The sequence below is a fragment of the Alosa sapidissima genome, chromosome 20 (assembly GCF_018492685.1).
Source record: "Alosa sapidissima isolate fAloSap1 chromosome 20, fAloSap1.pri, whole genome shotgun sequence".
NCBI lineage: Eukaryota > Metazoa > Chordata > Actinopteri > Clupeiformes > Clupeidae > Alosa > Alosa sapidissima.
In genome coordinates, this window is record NC_055976.1 from 10,702,605 (window position 1) to 10,724,446 (window position 21,842).

At 46.1% G+C, this 21,842-nt stretch overlaps 1 protein-coding gene across 6 annotated transcripts in view; it reads left to right on the forward strand.

The window, feature by feature from the left end:
- Positions 1-21,842, forward strand: part of atp8a1 (ATPase phospholipid transporting 8A1) — a 141,478-nt gene that overhangs the window by 28,875 nt on the left and 90,761 nt on the right. For 4 of the 6 annotated variants that reach the window (XM_042075160.1, XM_042075163.1, XM_042075165.1 and 1 more), the window contains exons 3-12: positions 3,551-3,650; positions 6,243-6,341; positions 10,837-10,882; positions 12,019-12,059; positions 14,180-14,253; positions 16,125-16,194; positions 16,760-16,887; positions 17,988-18,099; positions 18,454-18,619; positions 19,148-19,153. In XM_042075160.1, the coding sequence (XP_041931094.1) occupies positions 3,551-3,650; positions 6,243-6,341; positions 10,837-10,882; positions 12,019-12,059; positions 14,180-14,253; positions 16,125-16,194; positions 16,760-16,887; positions 17,988-18,099; positions 18,454-18,619; positions 19,148-19,153 (842 nt within the window). The remainder of the gene's footprint in view (positions 1-3,550; positions 3,651-6,242; positions 6,342-10,836; positions 10,883-12,018; positions 12,060-14,179; positions 14,254-16,124; positions 16,195-16,759; positions 16,888-17,987; positions 18,100-18,453; positions 18,620-19,147; positions 19,154-21,842) is intronic. The other 2 variants (XM_042075162.1, XM_042075164.1) reach the window with 1 other exon arrangement.

Sequence of the window (21,842 nt, forward strand, 5' to 3'; positions counted from 1 at the left end):
TAGGTTTAGGCTGTGAAAGCAGTTGTTTTGGGGGAGAGTAGGAGCATGTAGTGGCTAGCTTATAAATGGGACAAACTTGTTTTTTGGAAACAATGTAATGGGGGCAGTGGTAGCGTAGTGGTTAAGTTGTGGGTTCAATTCCCAGCTTTTGCTATTGAGCCCTTTAGCAAGGCACTTAATCCCGAGTTGCTCTGGGGACAATGCAACAATGCCCTTGTAATATAATCGACGTGTAAATCGCTCCAGAAAAAAGCATCTGCTAAATTAATACATGTAAATGTAAAATTTGCAAATTGTATTTTGGTACAAGTTGGGAATAACAATTCTGTGCCAGGCTGTGGTCATCAGTCAAGTTCTGCTTGGTTTAGACCAGAGCCCGTCTACTAGACATTCTCTGGTTTAGACTAAAGACATTTTATAGCAGTTTAATCTATGCCTGTATGAGTCCAATGTTCAGGTGAAACAAGCGAGTAGTCAACCTTTGCCTTTTATTAAACAGTAGTAAGTACTGAGCAGCACAACAGAACCAGTCATGAGTCATGTGAGTCAGCCTGCCCCTGCCTGCTATTACCAGAAACGACTCAATTAATCCCACTCTTCCTCTTCAGAGTTCCTTGAAAATACAGTCAGGAAACGACGACAGTTGAGGATTGTGTTCCTTATCGCAGCTTATCTTCAACATGTACTGTAGATTTCATCTCCATTACTTCATTTAGCTGTAATATGCCACTAATCAAACATTTCCTCTGTCCAATATAACATTTATCCATTCATCTGTCCACTTTATTGTAGATCACTGTATGTCACATACTCTATTGCATTTAGGTTTTGGTTAGAGTTGTTATTCGAAATAATTGTATTACTGCTCAAAACCTAAATAAAACAAATTTTCAGGCAGAATAATCAGATTTCCCTGAATTCCAGATGTTGTGTTGGCTATGGGGTTGTGTGCTCGGTCCTGTGGCCTGGGTCGTCCACACCCTGTGCCTGGGGACGAGCTATCAGCCTGGGCGTCTGAACAGAGCATCCATCAGAACTATAATCAACATTAAAGTCTCTCTCTCTTTCTTTCTTTCTCTCTCTCTCTCTCTCTCTCTCTCTCTCTCTCTCACAGACATACAGACACACACACACACTCTCCCTCTCTCTCACACACACACACACACACACACACACATTTTCTCTCTCTCTCTCTCTCTCTCTCTCTCTCTCTCTCTCTCTCTCTCTCACACACACACACACACTCACACACATACATACACACAGACATACAGACAGACACACACACACTCTCTCCCTCTCTCTCACACACAGACACACATACACACACCCTCTCTCTCTCTCTCTCTCTCTCTCTCTCTCTCTCTCTCTCTCTCTCTCTCTTTTACACACACACACCCTCTCTCTCTCCAGCTGTAATTGCTTACATTTTATAGGGTGGGAAAACACAAATGGAGATGGAAAACAGACAGAAAACAGACAGCAGATGTGATCGCTTGACAGGCGCTGGAGAGAGGAAGACCAGCCTCTGTAAAGATTAGCCAAAAGAGGAAATGGTGGCAATGAGAGCCTCCAGAGCCCAGCCCAGCCTAGCCCACTCTCAGGATGTGACTGTGTGGCCTTTAATCAGTGTTACCCGGCAACAGCATGCAATCCCCTTTCCTCTTTACCTGCAGTGATCTCATCTGTGTGAGGTCTGTGCTGATCAGATCTGACCAGCCCCAGCCCCAGCCCCAGCCAACCCCCCCCCCCCCCCCCCCAACCTTCCCTCACAGCAGACCTCCAGTGTACCGGCACTGGACAACAGATCCTGACATCAAACATCACAGACTGAGTGCAACACTATTAAAACCGATCTCTCTCTCTCTCTCTCTCTCTCTCTCTCTCTGTCTCTCTCTCTGTCTCTCTCTATGCTTTGATGAGGGCAGAATGTCTGAGTTATCAGCAGGGGATCTGAGAGGATGCGCTGTGTCAGTGAAGCAGCCAGATAATGAATGAAAACGGCATATCTATGGAGGAGCTATCAAGGAGCCGTGTGCCCACCTGCAACCACGTCCTCCCCACATCTGCACTCTCTTCATTTCAGCTCTCTGATCTCTCCCTCTCTCTCTCTCCCTCTCCCTCTTCCTCTCTCTCTTTTTCTCTCTCTCCCTCTCCCCTCTCTCTCTCTCCAAACTACCCCCCCCCCCCCCCCCCCCTCACATAATGCTATGTAGGGTTGAGCTAAAATATGGCTGAACTAAAACCTCCCTGCTATGTTTTAGGCTGGGAAATTAACTGAATGTAGTGATATCATCATTGCCAAAAAAATCTCATGATGATTTGGTATGGTCATCACGGTCATCTTTAGCTTGGTAGGCTCTGTCTGACACCATGGCGTGCCGGCTGGAGTTTGTTCAACAGACTGAGAGTAAACAAGCTGCTGGTGCAGCTCGGGGCGTATATCTCCACCCAAAGAGCTGGTGCGCCTCGGCTACTAATGTGCACCTAAATCAGTGGAGGAGAGAGACCGAAAGAGAGAGGTGGGGAGAGAGAGAGATAGAGAGATGGAGAGGGAGAAATATAGAAAGAGAAAGCAAGAAAGAGAGAAAAGAGAAACCAAGAGCATGGAAGAGAGACTGAAAGAGAGAGAAAGACAGACAGAAAGAAAGAGAAACAGAGAGAGAGAGAGAGAGAGAGGAAAGAGAAACTGACAGAGGAAAAGAGAGACTAAAAGAGAAACAGAAAGAGAGAGAGAGACTTAAATGAAAGTGGGATGAAGAGAGGGCGGAGGGTGGCGTGCTCCCAGGGGCCTGTGCCAGTCCTGTGCGGGTCCCATAGCTCACGTCTGCCAGGGACTCTTAACAGCCCCACAGCCAGTGCTCTAGCTCACCCTAATTATGCTTTATGGACATGAGCTCTGCTACAGAGCACCATCCATCACGCTGGGCACCCCCACCCCACCCCCTCCTCACCTGCCAGCCCGCTCGATGGCTGCCTGAGCTGGAGAAGCAGGACTGCCGCGGGTGGGCGGCTGGGCGTGGGTGGTGGATCGGTGGGTGGTTATTTTGCTGAAGGAACTGGAGGCATGTGTGTGTGTGTGTGTGTGTGTGTGTGTGTGTGTGTGTGTGAGGATGGTTGTTTGTGTTCAGAAATGCTTGACCATCTGTTGCTGAACCCACACGCTTCCTTGCACTGGGAAGATTATGAAAACCACCATGTCAAAAAGGAACAAGAAAAATGGCAAAGGGGCAAAGCAAGTCGTCATCTAAAATACGATGGGGCATTTGCTGTTGATGTTTTTAACCAGGTTATTTACATGTCATGTTTTATGCCCTGCTATTTATGATGGGATAGTTGAAAGAAACTAAACAGTGTTGTGTTTTCGATATGCTCTGAAGTATGTCAGAAATAAATATAGTTGTTTTTAATTTTGGAATGTTTTGGCATTTAGTTTAAGGTAATGTTGTAGACTAGTAGAATCTCATGTTATAAACGTTGATCTATTAATAATTTTTTTTTTTTTCTTCCTTTCCTCTGTGTGTCTTCTCTCCTCCCTTGTGTTTTGCAGTACTGCCAAGTACAATGTCCTCACCTTCCTGCCACGATTCCTATACTCTCAGTTCAGAAGAGCCGCCAACTCCTTCTTCCTCTTCATCGCACTCCTACAGGTAAGCATAGGCCAGTGTGTGTGTGTGTGTGTGTGTATGCGCGTGCGCGTGTGTGTCTATGTGAGGGAGAGAAAGAGAGAGGGATGAGGAGAAAGGGAGAGGACGAGATCTAGAAAGCAGTGTGAGTGCTTTTAATTAATCAGTGAAACTGCAATATACAAATGTATTAGCGACATTACTTTCTCATGCCCTCCAATCAATACGCTTTGTTCTGGTCCCAGAGAGCTGGTATTGCTCAATAGGCCTCTACCACACAGTACCTTACAGAGAAAGAAGCTGAGGAGCTACAGCTTCCCAAGACTGCTGTTGAAAATCGTGATTCATGAGCATCTTTTTATAGCCCCGTCTATCGATGGCTTCCCACGTCGACGGCAGCGTTCCCCTCCCCAGCAGGCGCATGAATGTGGAACACTCTGCCCATTAGCCGCTTCCTGCTGTCTCCACACCTGGCCAGCCTCAGCCCCCTCTCTCCTGCAGCTTCACGCTGCTCTATGCGCATTGCACCCACAGGCTCAGAAAAGGGGACGTCTGGACGTCTGGACACAGTGCCGCGCTGCACTAGGGATGGGCAAAATCAAAAATAAGAAATGACTGTATCGCGTACTAATATGTGGTTGTGTTATCGATATAAATTTTAACTATATGGGTCGATATACATACGATGTCGTGCTGCACTGGTGTGCTCCGAGAAGCATCGTTGTGCACCAACCATGATGACAATGGGAAAGTGTGGAGAGGATGTGGAAGAATGGTCACCCTCGCTCTCATTTAATGGTGGTTAGTGCACAATGATTCTTTGAAGGAAACCATCCCAGGTTGGCACTAAGGGACACCAATCCTGCTCTGTGTGTGTGTGTGTGTGTGTGTGTGTGTGTGTGGTGTTGAGGAGCTTTAGTCTTCTGTTTGTTTGTTTGTTTGTTTTTCTGCTGACAATCGTGGCTCTAATGAGTGACTCTGAGGGCGTGTAAAGCCTGAGCCGGTGACCTTGGCTAGCGCCTGCTCCGGAGAGCAGGTGGTCTGAATCTTCATTACCCAGCTGACAACATGGTGGCCTTGCGCTTTCTTTCTCTCACTCGCTCCCCTGTGCTCTCTTTCTCTTCTATCTATCTCACTCTCTTTCTTTCTCTTTCAATCTCATGTGTGTACTCTCTCTCTCTCTCTCTCTCTCTCTCTCTCTCTCTCTCTCTCTCTCTCTCTCTCTATGTGTGAAGAAGTGCAGAGAGGTAAAGAGGGATGTAGCAAAACAGAATAGGTTGACACACACACACACACACACACACACAAACACAGGGTGGATGTTTCTGATCACCTGCACAAGGTAAACAGAGATGGAGCCCTGATGTTTGTGTGTTTGTGTGTGTGTGTGTGTGTGTGTGTGTGTGTGTGTGTGTGTGTGAATGCGTGTGTATGTCTGTGCGCTTAGTAGTGTGTATCATTCCCATTTTTCTTCCAAATGTGGTAGATTTTTAATTTCATGTCCATTAAGATAAGAATTTACAAATGTAGTAGACGGAACTGCAGATGGATTCAGAATTTCAGCATGTCAAGTTTAGTTTTGATGCCTAAAATGATCTTATTAGGGTAAATCCACAAAGCCTCATTCATTGCCTGGATTAGTTTATCTTCCTAGTATTTCTTTTCATCCCCGGGAAAACACCAGCAGCAGATCTACTCCCGCAACCAACCAATCAACATGTCATCACCGGCTAAAGACCAATGGCTGCCCTCCCACCCCGCATGAGCGTTAGGCCTGATAAGCCCATAACGCTGTGGTCAGATGTCCTCTTAAGTGAATGACCGATAAGCTACACTATGAGGAAAAGACTGATGTGATGCCTAGTTGAATGGGACTGTGTAGTCTTGTAGACCTTTGGCCTCCCCTGGTGTGTGTGTTTGTGTGTGTGTGTGTGTGTGTGTGTAAATGGCCTCCTCTTGGGTTGCACGTCTGACCTCCTCTTGATAGATGGCCTCCCAGAGTGAGCAGGCAGTAACACGGGGCTGACAGGCAGATACTTCATCCCTGTACAAGTCCCTGAAGAGACCTGAAAGAGTGTGTGTTTTTGTGTGTGTGTGTTTGTTTGTTTGGGGGTGGGGTGGCTTTGCATGTATCAGAGGGAGTGTGTGTGTGTGTGTGTGTGTGTGTGTGTGTGTGTGTGTGTGTGTGTGAGAGAGAGTGAGTTCCTGTGTGGGACTCTGTATGTGTGGGGTTGTATGTGTGTGTGTCAGGGGAGGCTGGCAGCTCATGGAATGCTTCCCTCTGGGATCTTCAGATGTGAGCATATGGGCTTTTGCTGAAAGGGTCAGAGAAGTTGATGTGTGTTTGCTCCATTACTCTGTGCCCTGCCCCTGTTGCGTGAATGTCACCATCCTGTGTCCTTGGCCTGACACAGAAGGACTGCCTGTGTAAGGAGGAGATGGGGGGGGGGGGGGGGGGGGGGGGGGGGGGTCTTTAAGTGCTACACACTTACGGTGTTTGTGTATGCGTACGTGAATGCACACATGAACTGTATGTGATTATTTAAACCCTTATTAGTACTCTGGGACTAAAGCTCTTGCTAACTTCTTGTCCCCCTTCGCTCCTCTCTTCTCCAGCAAATCCCAGATGTCTCTCCCACCGGCCGCTGGACCACCTTGGTCCCCCTCCTCTTCATCCTGGTGGTGGCCGCCGTCAAAGAGATCATTGAGGACCTGGTAAGTCAAACGCCCGCGTGACACACAGTCCCAGTCTAGGAGTAGGGCCTAGTTTCCTATGTACACATGGCTTAGGCATGGTCCGAAACTAAAAGCTCTTTTTCGATGGAGAATGAAGTGCTCTTTTAGTCCAGGAGGACTAGGCATAATAATCTGTGTCCAGGAAACTGGCCCGTAGAGTAAATCTGATAAAGCTGCATTGCCCCTAGCAGGTCTTTCATATTGAATTAGAAATGAAGTATTTAATTGAAAATGTTCTATTGCCCCCCTGTGCTGCCTTCCACTGCTCTTGCACCCCTCTGCTCTAGCTATTTTAGCCCAGCCAGTGTTGCTGAGAGCCATATGGTCATGTGCTACCCATAATTGTTACATAAATACCTAGTAATGTAGAATTGTCAGTGACCCAAAACGTTAATGGACAGCTGAGGCTGTGGATGCAGTTCAGTGGCGCTCTCGACTCGACGCCCCCGTTGGGACGGTTCATTTCAACTGCACTCACGTACAGGAAGTCACATGACCACTCTGCTAATTGGCCGCAAATACTTTAGGAAGCCACACGGGACACACACTGTCTGTCTGTGGAGGCAGAAGACCGGAAAATGGCTATTTTTGTGGAACTTCTTTTATTTTTATTTACTTATTTATGTTTGTGGTCTCGGAGTTGTAACTGGCTTACTGTATACTGTATTACAGCTAAAAAGCCCCACATGTTGTCAGAGTGGGACTATGGGGTATTTACTTGTGGAGCACTGCCAATTGATTAGGAGAGGAATCCCCACTGAAACTAATAGTGTTTTCAGTTGCAGTGAAAGGGTGAAACGGTCATGGCAACGGTATCAATTACGCAACCTCCTCACGTGTTTCATGTCTTTGACGTGTGTGAACTGGACATCAGAACGCTACAGTTATACTGTAGAGCTTAAAATATCCTTACAGTTTGACCAGTAGGATCCATCACAGTGATTTATAGCTGTAACAGCAGTCACAGGCAATAGGTAGTAAGATGCAGTGGGTCTGTGTAGATGCAGACAGTTATTTTAGATTTAGACAGATATATTTGTTTTTTATATATAAGGGTAAATGCATGTAATTTTAACATTGTAATGTTACTGCACTTCAACACTGCAAATGTGCCAGTATTGCTCAGCTTTACGACCACAGTCCTTTGGTAAGATGTTTTGAAAACCACTGAAGTTATCAGTTTTGGAGCTGGCAAAGCACAAAAGAGTAGATTTTATTTTGGGACCTGCTAAAAAGAGTCTTGTGCAATTTCTTCTGCGTAACAGATACTTTTCTGTTGTAACTGAGATTGCATTCATGTGATGTGAGCTGTGTCTGTGTCTGTGTTTGTTTGTGTGTGTATGTGTGTGTGTTGATTGCCACATTCCTGATCTAACTTGCAAAAGATTCATGGAGATTCACTGTTGTAGGCGTTGCTGGAGAGCTTGGCCCATTTCTGTCCACTATTGTCCAGCACAGTGAAAACAAGGGAGGGGATTTGAAGACTCAGTTGCCGTTTTGTCACCCAAGGAAATTTGCTGTTCTCCTCTCCTCTACCGCCTTAGTTTCGCCTTAGTGAAGCCCTTCGCTGTCTGTCTGGGGGTAACATGAAGTGCAGGCCCTGGTGGTATAGGTTTGTCGATAAGCTGCAGCTGCAGGACCTCAAAGTGCCAACTCGTAGTAAAATCACTTCCCTGCTGCTGTCTTGAAATAAGACACTCTATACGGTCTCCTATCGGGCCAGGTGTCTGATCACATACTCTCTATCTCTCTGTGTCCTAGTGCTACTCTCTCTCTCTCTCTCTCTCTCTCTCTCTCTCTCTCTCTCTCTCACTCACACACTCACACACAAACATACACACACACACAAACACACACATATATACACACACACACACACACACACACGCAAGCACAAGCACTCTCTCACTCACTTACACCATCACACGTCTGCAGCCCCCTTCCCTCCCCTGGGTTATTGTCCAGCGCAGCAGTTTCTACCAGTACCTTTGGCCAACTGTGTGTGGCTCGGGAATGATGGCGTTGGCAGTTAAGGTTGTGTGTCCTGTGTGCATGTGTATAGGTGTGCGTGCGTGTGTGTGTGTGTGTGTGTGTGTGTGTGTGTGCGTGTGCGTGCGTGTGTGTGCTCCCAACTCTCATAGTAGTACAGACCTGCTGTCAACTGTTTCACCTCTCCCTGTGTCATCCTCTGTGCCTCATAGACCAGTGGAGGTCCTCCTGTTTAAATTCACTCCAACTTATTTAGTTATATTAACAGACACTAGCAGACACCTTTATCCCAGGTGACACGGGTTCACAACGGCGGGGTCGGGACTCGAGGTTACGGCTGCTCCACTATTCCCCACAATGATAGTGAATAGTAGTTTGTTAATCTGTGAATTATTTATTTTTGTCTGATCCCTGATGTATGTTCAATCCAAACACTCCTGAACATAAACAAAATAGAGTCTCCTAAATGGAGACATCATGTCATTTTGTTATGGAAATTTATCAAAGAAGTGCAGTAATTACTAAAGCTCGGTGACGTCGTCTCAGATTGTAGTCATTTAGACCTGAGGTCCAGTCTCCAGAGCTGGAGGTGAGAGGGGCTTGTAGAGGGGAGAGGATGCCCCCTCTACAGGATCTTCTCCTCCTCAGTCTGCTGCTTGTAGGCAACAGAGCTCCTTTGTTGGGCTGGAGGTGACCCGTAGGCCGGGCTTGTGTTTCGCTATCTGATGTCCAGCTCACCAAATCTGATGGGAATTTCACACAGGATTCGTCTAGCTGGTCACCAAATGTGGCACATTCATAGCATAAGCATGCGGATACACACACACATACACATACACACACACACATACACACACACACACACACACTGTCTATGCCCATTCTCTAAGACTGTGTGCTCTGTGAGTCACGCTGTGGACTGGAGGAGGAGTGAGCCACCATATAAGCCATCTTCTCCCTCCGCGCCTCCTCCAGGGCCTGCATGATTTAAACACTTTAATCTAATGATCACTTCACCTCCGCAGGAGGAACAAGGGAGGAAGGGAGGAAGGGAGGGAGGGATGAGAAGAAAATGAAAATGTAAAGACCCCCCCCCCCCCCCACCCCCCTATTACCCTTACTGTTACCAGCTTCACTACACTGCATGGGGAAATTGCCCAGCAGTTCACAGCACCTCTCCATAACACATGCTCTGACACACACACACACACACACACACACACACACATACACACACACACACACACACACACACAGATATGCACATGTCCTGGCACACACACACACACACACACACACTCCATGGCTCAACCCATCACACACACCTAAATGCGTATCAGACAATGAAGAGGGTTTATCTGAGAGCTTTAACTTGCCCCTGTTGCTGCAGAGCCGATGAGCACTGCACGAGTCGTCGACCGTTGATTAAATTTCACAACGGGGAGCGAAGGTATCCGTCATATTAAACGCTATCAGCCGCTCGCTTCTCCCTGAGAGCAAGAGAGAGGGGAAAAAGAGAGGGGAAAAAGAGAGGGAGAGAGGGAGAAAGGAGAGGGGGAGAAAGGGAGAAAGGAGAGAGTGAGAAAGGAGAGGGAGAAAGGAGAGAAGGAGAAAGGGAGAAAGGAGAGAGGGGAAAAAGAGAGGGAGAAAGGAGAGAGGGAGAAGGTACTGCAGAAGATTTCCTCAGGCGGTTAGTTTTGCACAGAAGACCCTAGTGTGTATGAAAGGACATAAGAGAATGTCTCTTGGTGCCTTAATGGAAAGTTTTTTTTTTTTAAATGTTGTGTTAATAATGCAACATTAGTAAGTTAATGCCAGTGAGCCTTTGTGAAGCGTCTTCAATGCTGCAGTATATCAAGGTTTCTAATGACATCATACGGTCTGCCTGTGGTACATGTAGAATCTGAAACCTCGTCATGTCACTGAAATCTCTGTTAGTTGCCCATGTAGATGTGATTCCTTCTGACGGTGCACAATGACCTGCCTGCATGTTTTTCTATTTGTGTGTGTGTGTGAGTGTGTGTATGTGTGTTAGCGGGAGTGACTCTCTGTGCTGTGGGCAGTAGTGTAATAGCCCTGTCGGATTGCAGACAAGCATTTCGTTAAATATACATGCGGTGCTTTTTTATCGTGTCCTTGGGGCAGGAGTCAGCTTCTCTCCTTTACGCTAATGTTTGAAGAGCTCCGATCGCTCCCTCTCCTCCTCCTCTTCCTCCTTCTCCCGGTGTAAGCAGAGATCAAAGCGGCTGTAATCTCCTGCAGAAAGTCGACTCCGTGTCTGACGTACTGTACCACTTTCCCCTCGTGTTACATCCTGACCCCTTCTCTACTCTGATCACCGTTACCCCATGTTCCTCTTTGAGGGAGTTTTGTTTCTGAGCTACAACATTTTTTTTGTGTAACACTGTATGTTTGTTGAACTCTGAGATGTTTATATTGTATTCCTCTCAGGCTAACGTGCATCGTTTCTTTCCATCTCTTCCAGAAACGGCATAATGCAGACAGTGTGGTCAATAAGAAGGAAACCCAAGGTGAGACTTAACTGGCCTTTTCACAGTATAACTATAGCCTGCCATGCCCACACTCTTATCCAGCCCATAGCACTATAACCCTTAAAGGGGTGGGTTTTTGAACATTCTAACATAAGATTCCGTTCCGCAACAATTGAAGGTTCTAAAATTCTACAGTGTATGTTAAAGTCAATGAACCCAGATGTTCTTTAGAACGTTAATTTTCCAACATTCCTGACGGTACACCTTAACAACCGCCAACAGCTACAGCTACAGCACCCAGGCAGCTATAGTGCTACACACTGGGGGCATGATTATGAACAGAGATCTATGTGAAAAATGGCTGGAATTCTCCTTACAGTAATGCATGCCCAAAGGTAACAGTCACAGTTGTTCAACTTGTTGCTAATATGTCAGCATGTTGAATCCAATCAGTACATGGGGTAGAATCAGCAGGCCTACTCAAAATCAGGGGGGAGATCCCGCATAGATTGAACTCAAACATTTAACTGTGAAGGAATGGAGTTACACCTTCACTTACAGCTAAAGCTAACAGAGGTTGTCTGCCTATGCAACTATGCATTTGTGAGTGTCTGTTAGTGTATGTATGAGTGTGAATGTAATGTGTGTGAGTGCATGACATCTGCATGTGTTTGTTTGTCTGTCTGTCTGTCTGTTCCATTCCTCTGTGGGGATGCTCATCTGTTGCTTTCTGTGTGCTCTGAGAGGCGGTTGGGCTTATGTGTATATCTGGCTGTGTTCTCAAACCTCAGCACGGCCACATGAGCCTCCTGACTCTCCAGGCACACTGAATAGGACATGCCACAGAGGAACTGCTTCTGCGGAAGGGAAGCAGGCAAAGTGATAATGATATCTCTCTTACTCTCTTTCTCTTTTTTTCTGTATCCTTTCTTTCTCTCTCACTCTGCCATCTCCTTTCTTCTCTCCTCTTGTCGTCCTTTCACATTCTGTCCTCCACATGTCTACTCTCTCTTTCTACCTCTGTTTTTCTCTCTCTCACCTCTCTTGCTCTCCCTCTCTTCAACTCTCTTCTGCCTTATTCCCTCTTTCCATCTCTCCCTCTCTCTGTATCATCCACCCCCTCTCCCTCCCTCCCTCCCTCCCTCCCTGTTTCTCTTTCTCACCCCCACCTGCAGTGCTGAGGAACGGCGCCTGGGAAATAGTGCACTGGGAAAAGGTATGCATACCTCTCTCTCTCTCTCTATCTCTCTCTCTCTCTCCCTCTCACTCTCTCTCTCTCTCCCCTCCATGTTCTCCATGGCAGATGGTTCCCAGCCCAGCCTGTGTGCGGTAGCGTGAAGGTGCTGCATTCGTAGACGGTGTCAGACACCGGCTGGCTGGCTGACAGCCCCATAGAGATGGCTGGCATGAGTGCTGTGCCCCTTAGTAAGGGTGGTCATGGGTGGCGCAGGGTGCTCTCTCTGACTGGGCGCAGTGTGTGATGGGCTTATGGAATGCCAGACACTGATGGAAATAAGTACAGGGTTAAGGTTAGGAGAAGGGTAAAGATTATTTTGGGTTCAGAGCTGGGCTTAGCAGCTCGTAATGCTACCCTCTCACATGAGCATTGCATTGTACTGAAACATAATATTACGAAATATATGTGATGACATTTACATTGATGTTTGTTTCATTTATGACATTATCAAAACTCTTTAATGTCTCTTAAACTTTTAAATGATAAGCAGTGGGTACTAAAAGACCTGTAACTAATGCACTACAAAAGCATCCTTATTATAACTCCGCCTCCACATCCATCTGCTCCGCCTACTACCTATCCCGCTCAGCTGATATCGTTGGGTGATGGGGCGTTTTGAGACACAGTGCAGCTTTCACTGTCCGTGTTTTTAATAAAGCAGCTGGTTAATTAAGATGTCAGTGAAAGCGCAGGCTCCATAATAAGCAGGTGCGGAACGACTGGAGCGGAGTTGTGTGTGGAGACAGCAGTGCAATAATTACCCCGTGATCGCTGCACTGTACGTGGCGTCTGTGCGGCGGCTTGCGCACTTCTGATTCTCAGGAGCGTAAAGTGTGAAAGCACTCCTATAGTTTCCCCACCGTAAGCTCACGGGAACACAAACCCAACAGTCAGAGCAGAGGTGAGTGTTTCCACACTGTGTATATCTGCAGCTCAGACTGCTTTACAACCCATACGTTTCAGGTAGACACCTTCATGTTCTCTTTTATGTTGATGTGCACAGGGATGGTGTGTGGATAATGTGTTGGTTATGTCTTTTGTGGAGTTTTTATTGTTTCACTATGCATATTGCAACAGCTCTGTTAGATTAGTGGCACCCATGCTATAAAACAGTTTGTACCTCATAGAATTGTAAAATTGCCACCATTCAACATTTTTAAGACTCATTTTCTCTGGGATGCTACCGTTTAAGGGAAACATAAGACAGTAGCAAGAGAGTGGTGTAATAGTTGAATGAAAGCCTTTTTCTCATCTAATGTCTTAACTATAACTAGTGTTTGTCTTACAGGTAGTGGTGGGAGATATAGTTAAAATAAATGGCAAAGATTACGTACCTGCAGACGCAATTCTGCTGTCATCCAGGTACAGGATTACTGCTGAAGTCCCAAGGAGTCTTCTTCACATCCTGCCCCCCCCCCCCCTCCCCCTCCGACTCTCCACTCTACAGAGGAAGTGATGGCTCAGCCCTGAAATGATGAGAGAGAACAAACACAAAGCAGTACAAAACAAAATAATGTGAACTTGTATGATATACTATTGAAACAGTATGTTTAGTGCTAAGGTAGTGTTGGAGGAACGCATTGTGGGAGCCATCACTTCCTTCCTGGAGTGTGCTGTGCCGTTGGATAAGCACAGATCAGCAGTGCCGACAGACTGTGTCTCTCCTTTCCTTTTCAGAGTCCCTCAGCAAGCCAGGCCTCATGCGCTGATGCTTTTCTCTAGTTCAAAATAAATGTCCTCAATGTTGAAACAAGTACATCTGACTAAATCGACTGAAGCATCACACTTGACTGTTATGAGGATCATTAAGGGTCCATGCTTTATGAATGTGATATGGGGTCTGACTTGATTCTGATGGCTTTTGAAAACAAAACAGAAGACCAAAAGAAACGATTGTGAGTTTGACATTGTGTTCTTTACCTCCGTAGACTGAAAGCATTTGTCTCTCTTCCTCCCTGTCTTGGTTTGTCCTCTCCTTCCATCTGTTCTGCCCTCCTCCTCTTCCTCCTCCTGCTGCTCCTCTTCCTCCTCATCCTCAACAATCATCCGCCACGCTCTGTCCCACTCCCTGCTGGTGCATCGTGGGTAACTCGCCAAAGGTGGCGGTAGGGGAGATAGTCAAAGCAGCCAACGGGGATCATCTCCCGGCAGACCTCGTCATCCTGTCATCCAGGTCAGGAGTGGCACCGCAACGCACCTTTTGGATGGGGTATTGTGGGAAGGGGACACAATAGGGGTCCCCCACCCCCCCATCCCCATCGCAAAGGCACTTCCTGTTCTGAATAAACAAGAGGGTTGCTCAGATTCAAAGCTGCACATCACTGATCACCACTCACCACTGACCAACACAGAGAGACTGATTTCCTTTACCAGCCATAGTCTTCTCTGTGTAGGCAGAAGTCAAACTGGCTTAATGCTAAATGGAAATGCCAATTGGGCATCACACTACTGTAAACATTAGTTCCCCTCTCTGTGACAGGAAACGTTGTCTTACTGAATGTCTATAGTCAGTGTTGTGAAAGCATACTGATGCTCTGTACCTAGGCAGATGTTTTTTTTTCTTCTAAGAACAGCATCAACACTGGACTGCACAGTGTAATAAAGTATGCTAGCCGGCCAAGCTTACATCATGGTGAAGCAATTCTTCGCCCTTCTTTAAAAGAAAGGGACCCTTTGACTTAAGTCGGCAGATTGTACTTCTGTGTCGTAGACAGTGCAACGCATGGCTTCAACGTAAGCTGCCTGGCCCCGCAAGAGCTTAGGGGCCACATCTGTGATGTGACTCATTGCATGCTGTCACATCCCAATAGCAGCACGAGTCTGCCTAGTCTGCTCGCAAGTATCTATGGTGGTTTGATATTTAAAACATATTTTAAAACATATTTTTTTGTTTTAAAATATCTCTACCTCTAAACCACTCCTAGTATCATAGATACTTGGGCTATTTCTGTGTGCTGCGGTTGTTAATGGAGCCTCTGTGTTGTGGTTTAGAATAGAATGGCTTTGTGCAGTGCAGCAGCCCTTGGCAAGGTGCCCATAGTTTAATACCTAGCATAGTTTTCCAGCTTTTCCCTCATGGCTAGTCTTGGCAGCACTCTGGAGTAGGCAGATGTATAGAATAAGAAAATCAATGCCCCTCGGTCACCCGTTAAGTATGAAATATACAGGCAATTAATTAAGCCATATTTCTTCTTTCAGGGAGCTCATCACACACGCGCACACACACACACACACACACACACACACACACACACACACACACACACACGTGCACATCACCCGATCAGTGAAATTAAGAGTGGCTGGTTGGCACCCTAAGCACTGTCTCGCTGTCTCAAACTGTCTCGTGCCCAGTGGCTGCTTATGTTAAACACCCCATTTTGTCTGCTGTGACACTTGAGCCCACTCTCCCCACGCCCCAGTTGCATGTGCCATGCTTCCACTCAGAGGACAGCTGGACTCGACAACAACACAGACAAAGACTGAGAGAAACACAGAACAACATAGTACACTATTTAAACATTCCACTTTACGGTACTATAAATGCTGTCTCTAGGTTCACATGAATGTGCTGTGTTTCATAATATGTTATATACCGTGTGCGAACTATACTATAAACACTAACCCTAGTTTCAGAAGACTCACTTTCATGAGAGCGCAACTGTTTTGCTTCATATGCTCTGTAGCATATGTGCTGGTGTTACATACCACACAACTGCAAAACTACTCATAGCATTGTCTTTGTTTGTGAAAGTTGTGTATCCAGTTGTTCTCTTTGAGTAGGCTCTCCAGTGTACGGTGTAAACAGATGATATTGACAGCTGGCTGATTTTTTTTTATACAAATCTACTTGTAGACTTAAAAGAACAGTATAATTGGAAACAATCCATTTAAATACTGGTCTTTGTTCATAGTGTTTCTTTAATGGTTCAGATCTGAGAGTTACTGTAGAGAGTAGCCGTAGTACTAGTGAACAGTAACTTAATGCCAGTGCTGACATGTGTACGCATGCTCTGTGTAATCTTGCCTTTCGCTCTGAATCAGTGAGCCGCAAGGAATGTGTTACATCGAAACCTCCAACCTGGATGGAGAGACCAACCTTAAAATCAGACAGGTGAGACCTCCTACAGGTGTGCTATTGTGTGCTTTTGTCCGTTAAATGTAGCACAACAGTGTTGTTTTCTCTCTGTTTGAAGATAAGAGTAGATTGACAAAAGCTGACTGGACAGATGGTGTTGACGATGTTGATGATGACCTAATTTAATGTCCAGCTGCATAGCACATTCATTGACCCAGTAGTTTTGTACCCCCCCCCCCCCCCCCTTTCCATTGTTGCAATCACAATGACCTATTCATTTATTTTTTTGTGAAAGACCACAATGGAAATAAGCTTCAGGGCTGTTTTGTTTTTTGACATATATGTTCAGTGACACAGTATATCGTATAATGACATGGTTGTGCAAATGCAATTATCCTTTATTTATTTATTTATTTATTTATATATATATATATATATATATATATATATATATATATATATATATATATATATATATATATATATATATATATATATATATATATATATATATATATATATGTATGTATGTATGTGTGTGTATATATATGTTGTAGATTGTTACTAAAGAATTTCGATAAATCAATTATGTATCTGCCAGGCCCTCCAGATCACCACGGAGATCAGAGACATTGACAGCCTCATGCGTCTGTCCGGCCGCATGGAGTGTGAGAGCCCCAACAGGCACCTGTACGAGTTCGTTGGGAACATCCGCTTGCACGGGCACAGGTAAAGGGCCAGCGAGCAACACTCAACACACTCGCGTCTCTTTCCCTTTTCCCCCCCTCCGAGGATCCTTGGCCAAAGATCAGTTGCCTGTGAGGCAGCTGCCTGCAAGATTGATGGAGCCTGTACTAGATTCATTTCAGAGCGCAGAGTGATTTTTGGCTGTGTGGGCCGAGAGGCTCAGATTCAGGGCGCCGTTATCTCGCTGTGTGCGTCTCCACCTCCCATAGTAACGTCACAACAGCAGAGGATGGATTTTTAAAGGTGCAGTCTGTGATTGTTATCCAGTACACTTTTTGTCAAATTTCCCAGGGAACTTTTGCTTTATTATGGCTAATATCTTCCCCCTCAGTCATTGTCTTTGTTGACAAATCACACCCCTGTGTATGCTGTAACATAAAAATCTGTAGGCAAGACTTGCATAAGTCCCATTTGTCTTGTCTGTGTTCTGCAGACACGCAGCAGTATTTAGTGCAGAGTGCAGCTGTGTGCTGAGGTCCACTGCCCTGTGCCTGAGTCTCCGCACCACGGGACGATGACTGCTTCTTTATTTAACCACAGAGAGGCTCTCCTGGGGCCTATTCCCTTTTTTGCCTTCTCTCACAGTCTGTTTAGAGGCAGGCCTGAGACGAGGACTGGGACCAGGAGATGGACAGAGTGGTTGATTTATAGACTATAGAGCTCACCTTCACTGGATTTGTTTTGGTGGTTGGTGGGGAGGGGGTGGAGGCGGGGGTCTCTGTAATTGTTTCTTAATTGTTCTCTTTGTCTCTTTCTGTCACCGGCTCTCTTATCCTTTCCTCCTCTCTGTCACACTACTTGTATCTCAATTCTACACACTTCTTATATGTAAACTCTTTATCTTACTTCTCCCTCTCTCTCTCCCACTGTTCTTCTCTCTTTCTACTGTGACTTATTCAACTCATTCTCTCTCTATTATTCTCACATTGTCTCTTTCACACTTGCCCTCTCCAATTCTCTTTCTCTGCATCACAAACTCTCTCTCTCTCTCCCTCCTTTATTCTCCCTCTCTCTCTCCCTCTCCTTCACTCTCTCTCTCTCTCTCTCTCTCTCTCTCTCTCTCTTGTTCTGTTCATCTGCAGCACTGTTCCCCTGGGCCCTGACCAGATCCTCCTGAGAGGAGCTCAGCTTCGGAACACCCAGTGGGTGCACGGCATTGTGGTCTACACCGGCCATGACACCAAGCTCATGCAGGTTAGTCATCTACTCACCTAAACTCTCACGAGGCGGTCTGGGGATCCTCTGTGAGAAAGATGGTCAAGCATGACGTGATCCAACAAACACCAGTTGAGCATTTTTAATGACCTGCCTGAGCGAAACATTGTAGGCTGTTTCCACTGAATTGCCCCTGCCAATGGTTGGCCCCAAGGGTTGAATTTTGCAGTGTGCTGCTGGTGGTGTTGAGGGCAGTGTGAATGACCTCTGACCTTGCTGTGACTTCTCACACTTAGCTTTTAGCATTTATTTAATCGCACCAGTTACAACAGCGCGGGTTGTCTTGGGTTTCCCCACATTGTTTGTCTTGCTGTGTTTTGTTTTGACTGTCAGAACTCCACGCGGCCCCCTCTGAAGCTGTCCAATGTGGAGCGCATCACTAACTTCCAGATCCTGGTGCTGTTCGGTTGCCTGCTGGCCATCTCTCTGGTCTGCTCCATTGGCCAGACCATCTGGAAGTACCAGTACGGCAACAATGCCTGGTACATGGACCTCAACTGTAAGAGCCCTCTGCTGAACCGTTTTCCCATACACCCGCCCCTCCTGCCCCCTCCCCCCCCCCCCCCGCTCACCTGTCTTTTGTCTCTGTCCGCTTACCCATGCGGCCTATTTTGAGTTTGATACCTTTGTCAATGTGTGTGTAAGTGTGTGGGTGTTTTGTTCATCAGTGTTTTTTCTGCTGTTTCCCTTCAAAAATTCCCTGTAAACAAGTTATATTTATTGCAATCAAAAAAAAAAAAAAAAAGAGAGACAATTCATTTGAGTTGTGCCAACTCAAAAGGGAATGAGTGGAATTCCCTGATTTTTTTTTTTTTATTTCTAAAGAAAAAGCAAACGAAAAGAAAAAACCTAGAAATGGACATGCATAGCCATGTGACATGTTGAATGACTGAAAATGGTTGAATATCACAAACGCTGCTGTGCTCCTTTTGGTTGGTTCTCTTTCTTTCTAACGTTCTGTTTAAATTTGTTTTTGTTTTTGTTTTTTTTGTTGTTTTGTTGTTTTTTTGTCATTTTTCTTTAACAGCTCCAGGTAACAACCATTTAAAAGCCTTGGCGATCCCGTGAATGAGCCCACCCTTACTAACCCCTTAACCGAAGCGCTGGCATTGCTAAGCCAAATGATGCCCCTCCCCTCTAAAATGGTTGCCCCACCCAGGTTTTTATAAGGGTAAATTGCCAAGGAACCCACCCACTCCAGGGATCCAAGGCTAGGTTTTTCTTTGCTCTTTTCTCTCATGCTCTCCTTTCCGATTGTTCTTCCTCTTCTCACACATCTGACTGTTATGATAGACCCTGTGTAGTGCCTGAATCTGAAAGGGTATCTCTCCTGTGTCCTTCCCCTGTCCCCTCTTTCCATCTTTCTGGTGACACTTTACTCTCTTTACAAGCACGGAGCTCGGATCCACAAACAATCCCAAAATCCCAACACACTTAAAAAGATGTACGTAAAATGTTTCCACCCACACACATTTATTTACACACACACACACACACACTTATTTACTGAATTTCCCCTGGGGATCAATAAAGTATCTATCTATCTATCTATCTATCTGTCTATCTATCTATCTACACACACACACACACACACACACACACACACACACACATTTGCACATACAGTACACACACACACACACACACACACACACACATTTGCACATACAGTACACACACACACACACACACACACACACCCACATACACACACAGCTCTCTCCAGCCCTCCAGGTCGCCTCGTCACCACAAATTGAACGCGACACGTTCGGCCTTGTCTCTCTTAGGCGAGGGAGATGACTCCCCCACCCCTCCTCCTCCGTCGCCACCACCACCTTTGCTGAGGTCCTGCCCAGCGCTCTGCCATGCCTCAGACACACGCCTCGGGGACCAGCCATGACATTTTCTAAATGCCTCTGCTGTCACCCTCTGCAATACCCCCCCCCCCCCCCCCCCCCCCCCCACACACACACACAGACACACACACACACACACACACACAAACACACAACCACCCGTGTGCTGTGTGCCTCCACTGGGCATGGAGAGAGCCAGAACTACTCTCAGCTTCCACAGGCCAGATTAGCAAATCTATGCTAATGCGCTTATCTGTCTTCGTTGTCCATCACAGACATGCACTGTATAGCACAACGGTGATGAAAATGTCCTTTTAAGCCCCCCCCTAACCACCACACACACGCTCACACGCTCACACACACACACACACGCTCACACACACACACACGCTCACACGCTCACACACACACACAGCCGCACACACACAGCCGCACACACACAAACTTAATGCGCACACAAAAAATGGTCCAGCTGAGGATAAAGATGTAACGTTCACAAAAGGGCGGCTTCCTAAAAATAAACCGAGAGACAAACAGGAGGGGAAATGGGGGGGAAAAGGAGAGCTAGCGTGACATTTCGCTGTCCTCGTGAAGCACCCAGATTGGAAGAGAGGGTGTCGTGCGGTCTGAGAGCCTCTTGCAAATTGATTAGAGTGTCACCACCACCATTACTCTGTATTTTAATGGGCCTGAATTGGAAAAGGCTGTTTGTGTCCAAATTGATTCCACCTTGTTTTATGACCTCCACTGTGTGCACTTGCTAAGCGTGAAGCTGTGTGTGTGGATGTGTGCGAAATGATACAGTTTGTATAAGTATGTGTGCATTCACAATTGGCATAACTGTTTAATACATTATCTACAAATTGAAGCGTATGAGATTATACATACAATACAATTATACATACAATACAATTGTTGCACATTGACTCTGATTGGCATGTTAGCCATTAACATGGAAAGCTCTGAGCTGCTTCTCCACACATCCCAGAAGACAGTGGAGGTGTAAAGTGGGTTGTCCATCCTGTTTCTTGACTGTTAACCTCTGAAGGAGTGGGACTCAGTCTAAGGCTCATCTCTGCATTGTTCTTCTCATCCAAGAAAGAGAGGCAGCATTTACGCTACATCCTTAGCACTAGCAATAACATTAGCAAGGTTGTAGCGTCCCTATGTTCTATATGCAAACGGGAAGAGCAGGATGACCTTTAGATGTTAATATACTATTTATGCATTCTAGTAGCAGGAGCAGATACGTCGTGGTCAGGGAGGGAAAGTGTTCATATTGTTTAGGCATAAATTATCGTAATGACTTCATGGAGCTCGTTCAAGGTTCCAGCCTTCCAAGTAGGCCACATGCAAAAGAGAGGAGGGGGTATTCCTAATGTCAGGGGGGCAAGTGATTATGCACCATAAATAATTCATTTGACTTTGACCCCCCTGCTCCACTCCTGCCTGCCCTGCCATACACACACATCTCAGCAGTGGTTCCAGGCTACAGCTCTCCTGTAATAGAGGAGCAGGGTCAGATTGTGGGAGAGAGCTAAGCTAACAGTGCTCATTTCTTATGCAGTTATGCAGTCACCACCACTCGCCTGCTGCACATGAAGGATGAATACAATTCAATCACTCACTCATGCATACTTGTACATGCAATCTCACAGTCTGACGTTAACTCTCACAGACACACACACACACACACACACACACACACACAATATACAGTATATATGAACACACACTCACTCTTGCTTTTTGCTGACTTGCGGCTTTAGTAAAGCGCTGACCCCGCTTGACAGCGGTTGACGGACAGTGCAGTGCTTTTTTGTCGCAGGCTGGCCAGGGCAGCTGCTCTCTTCACACCTTCGCATG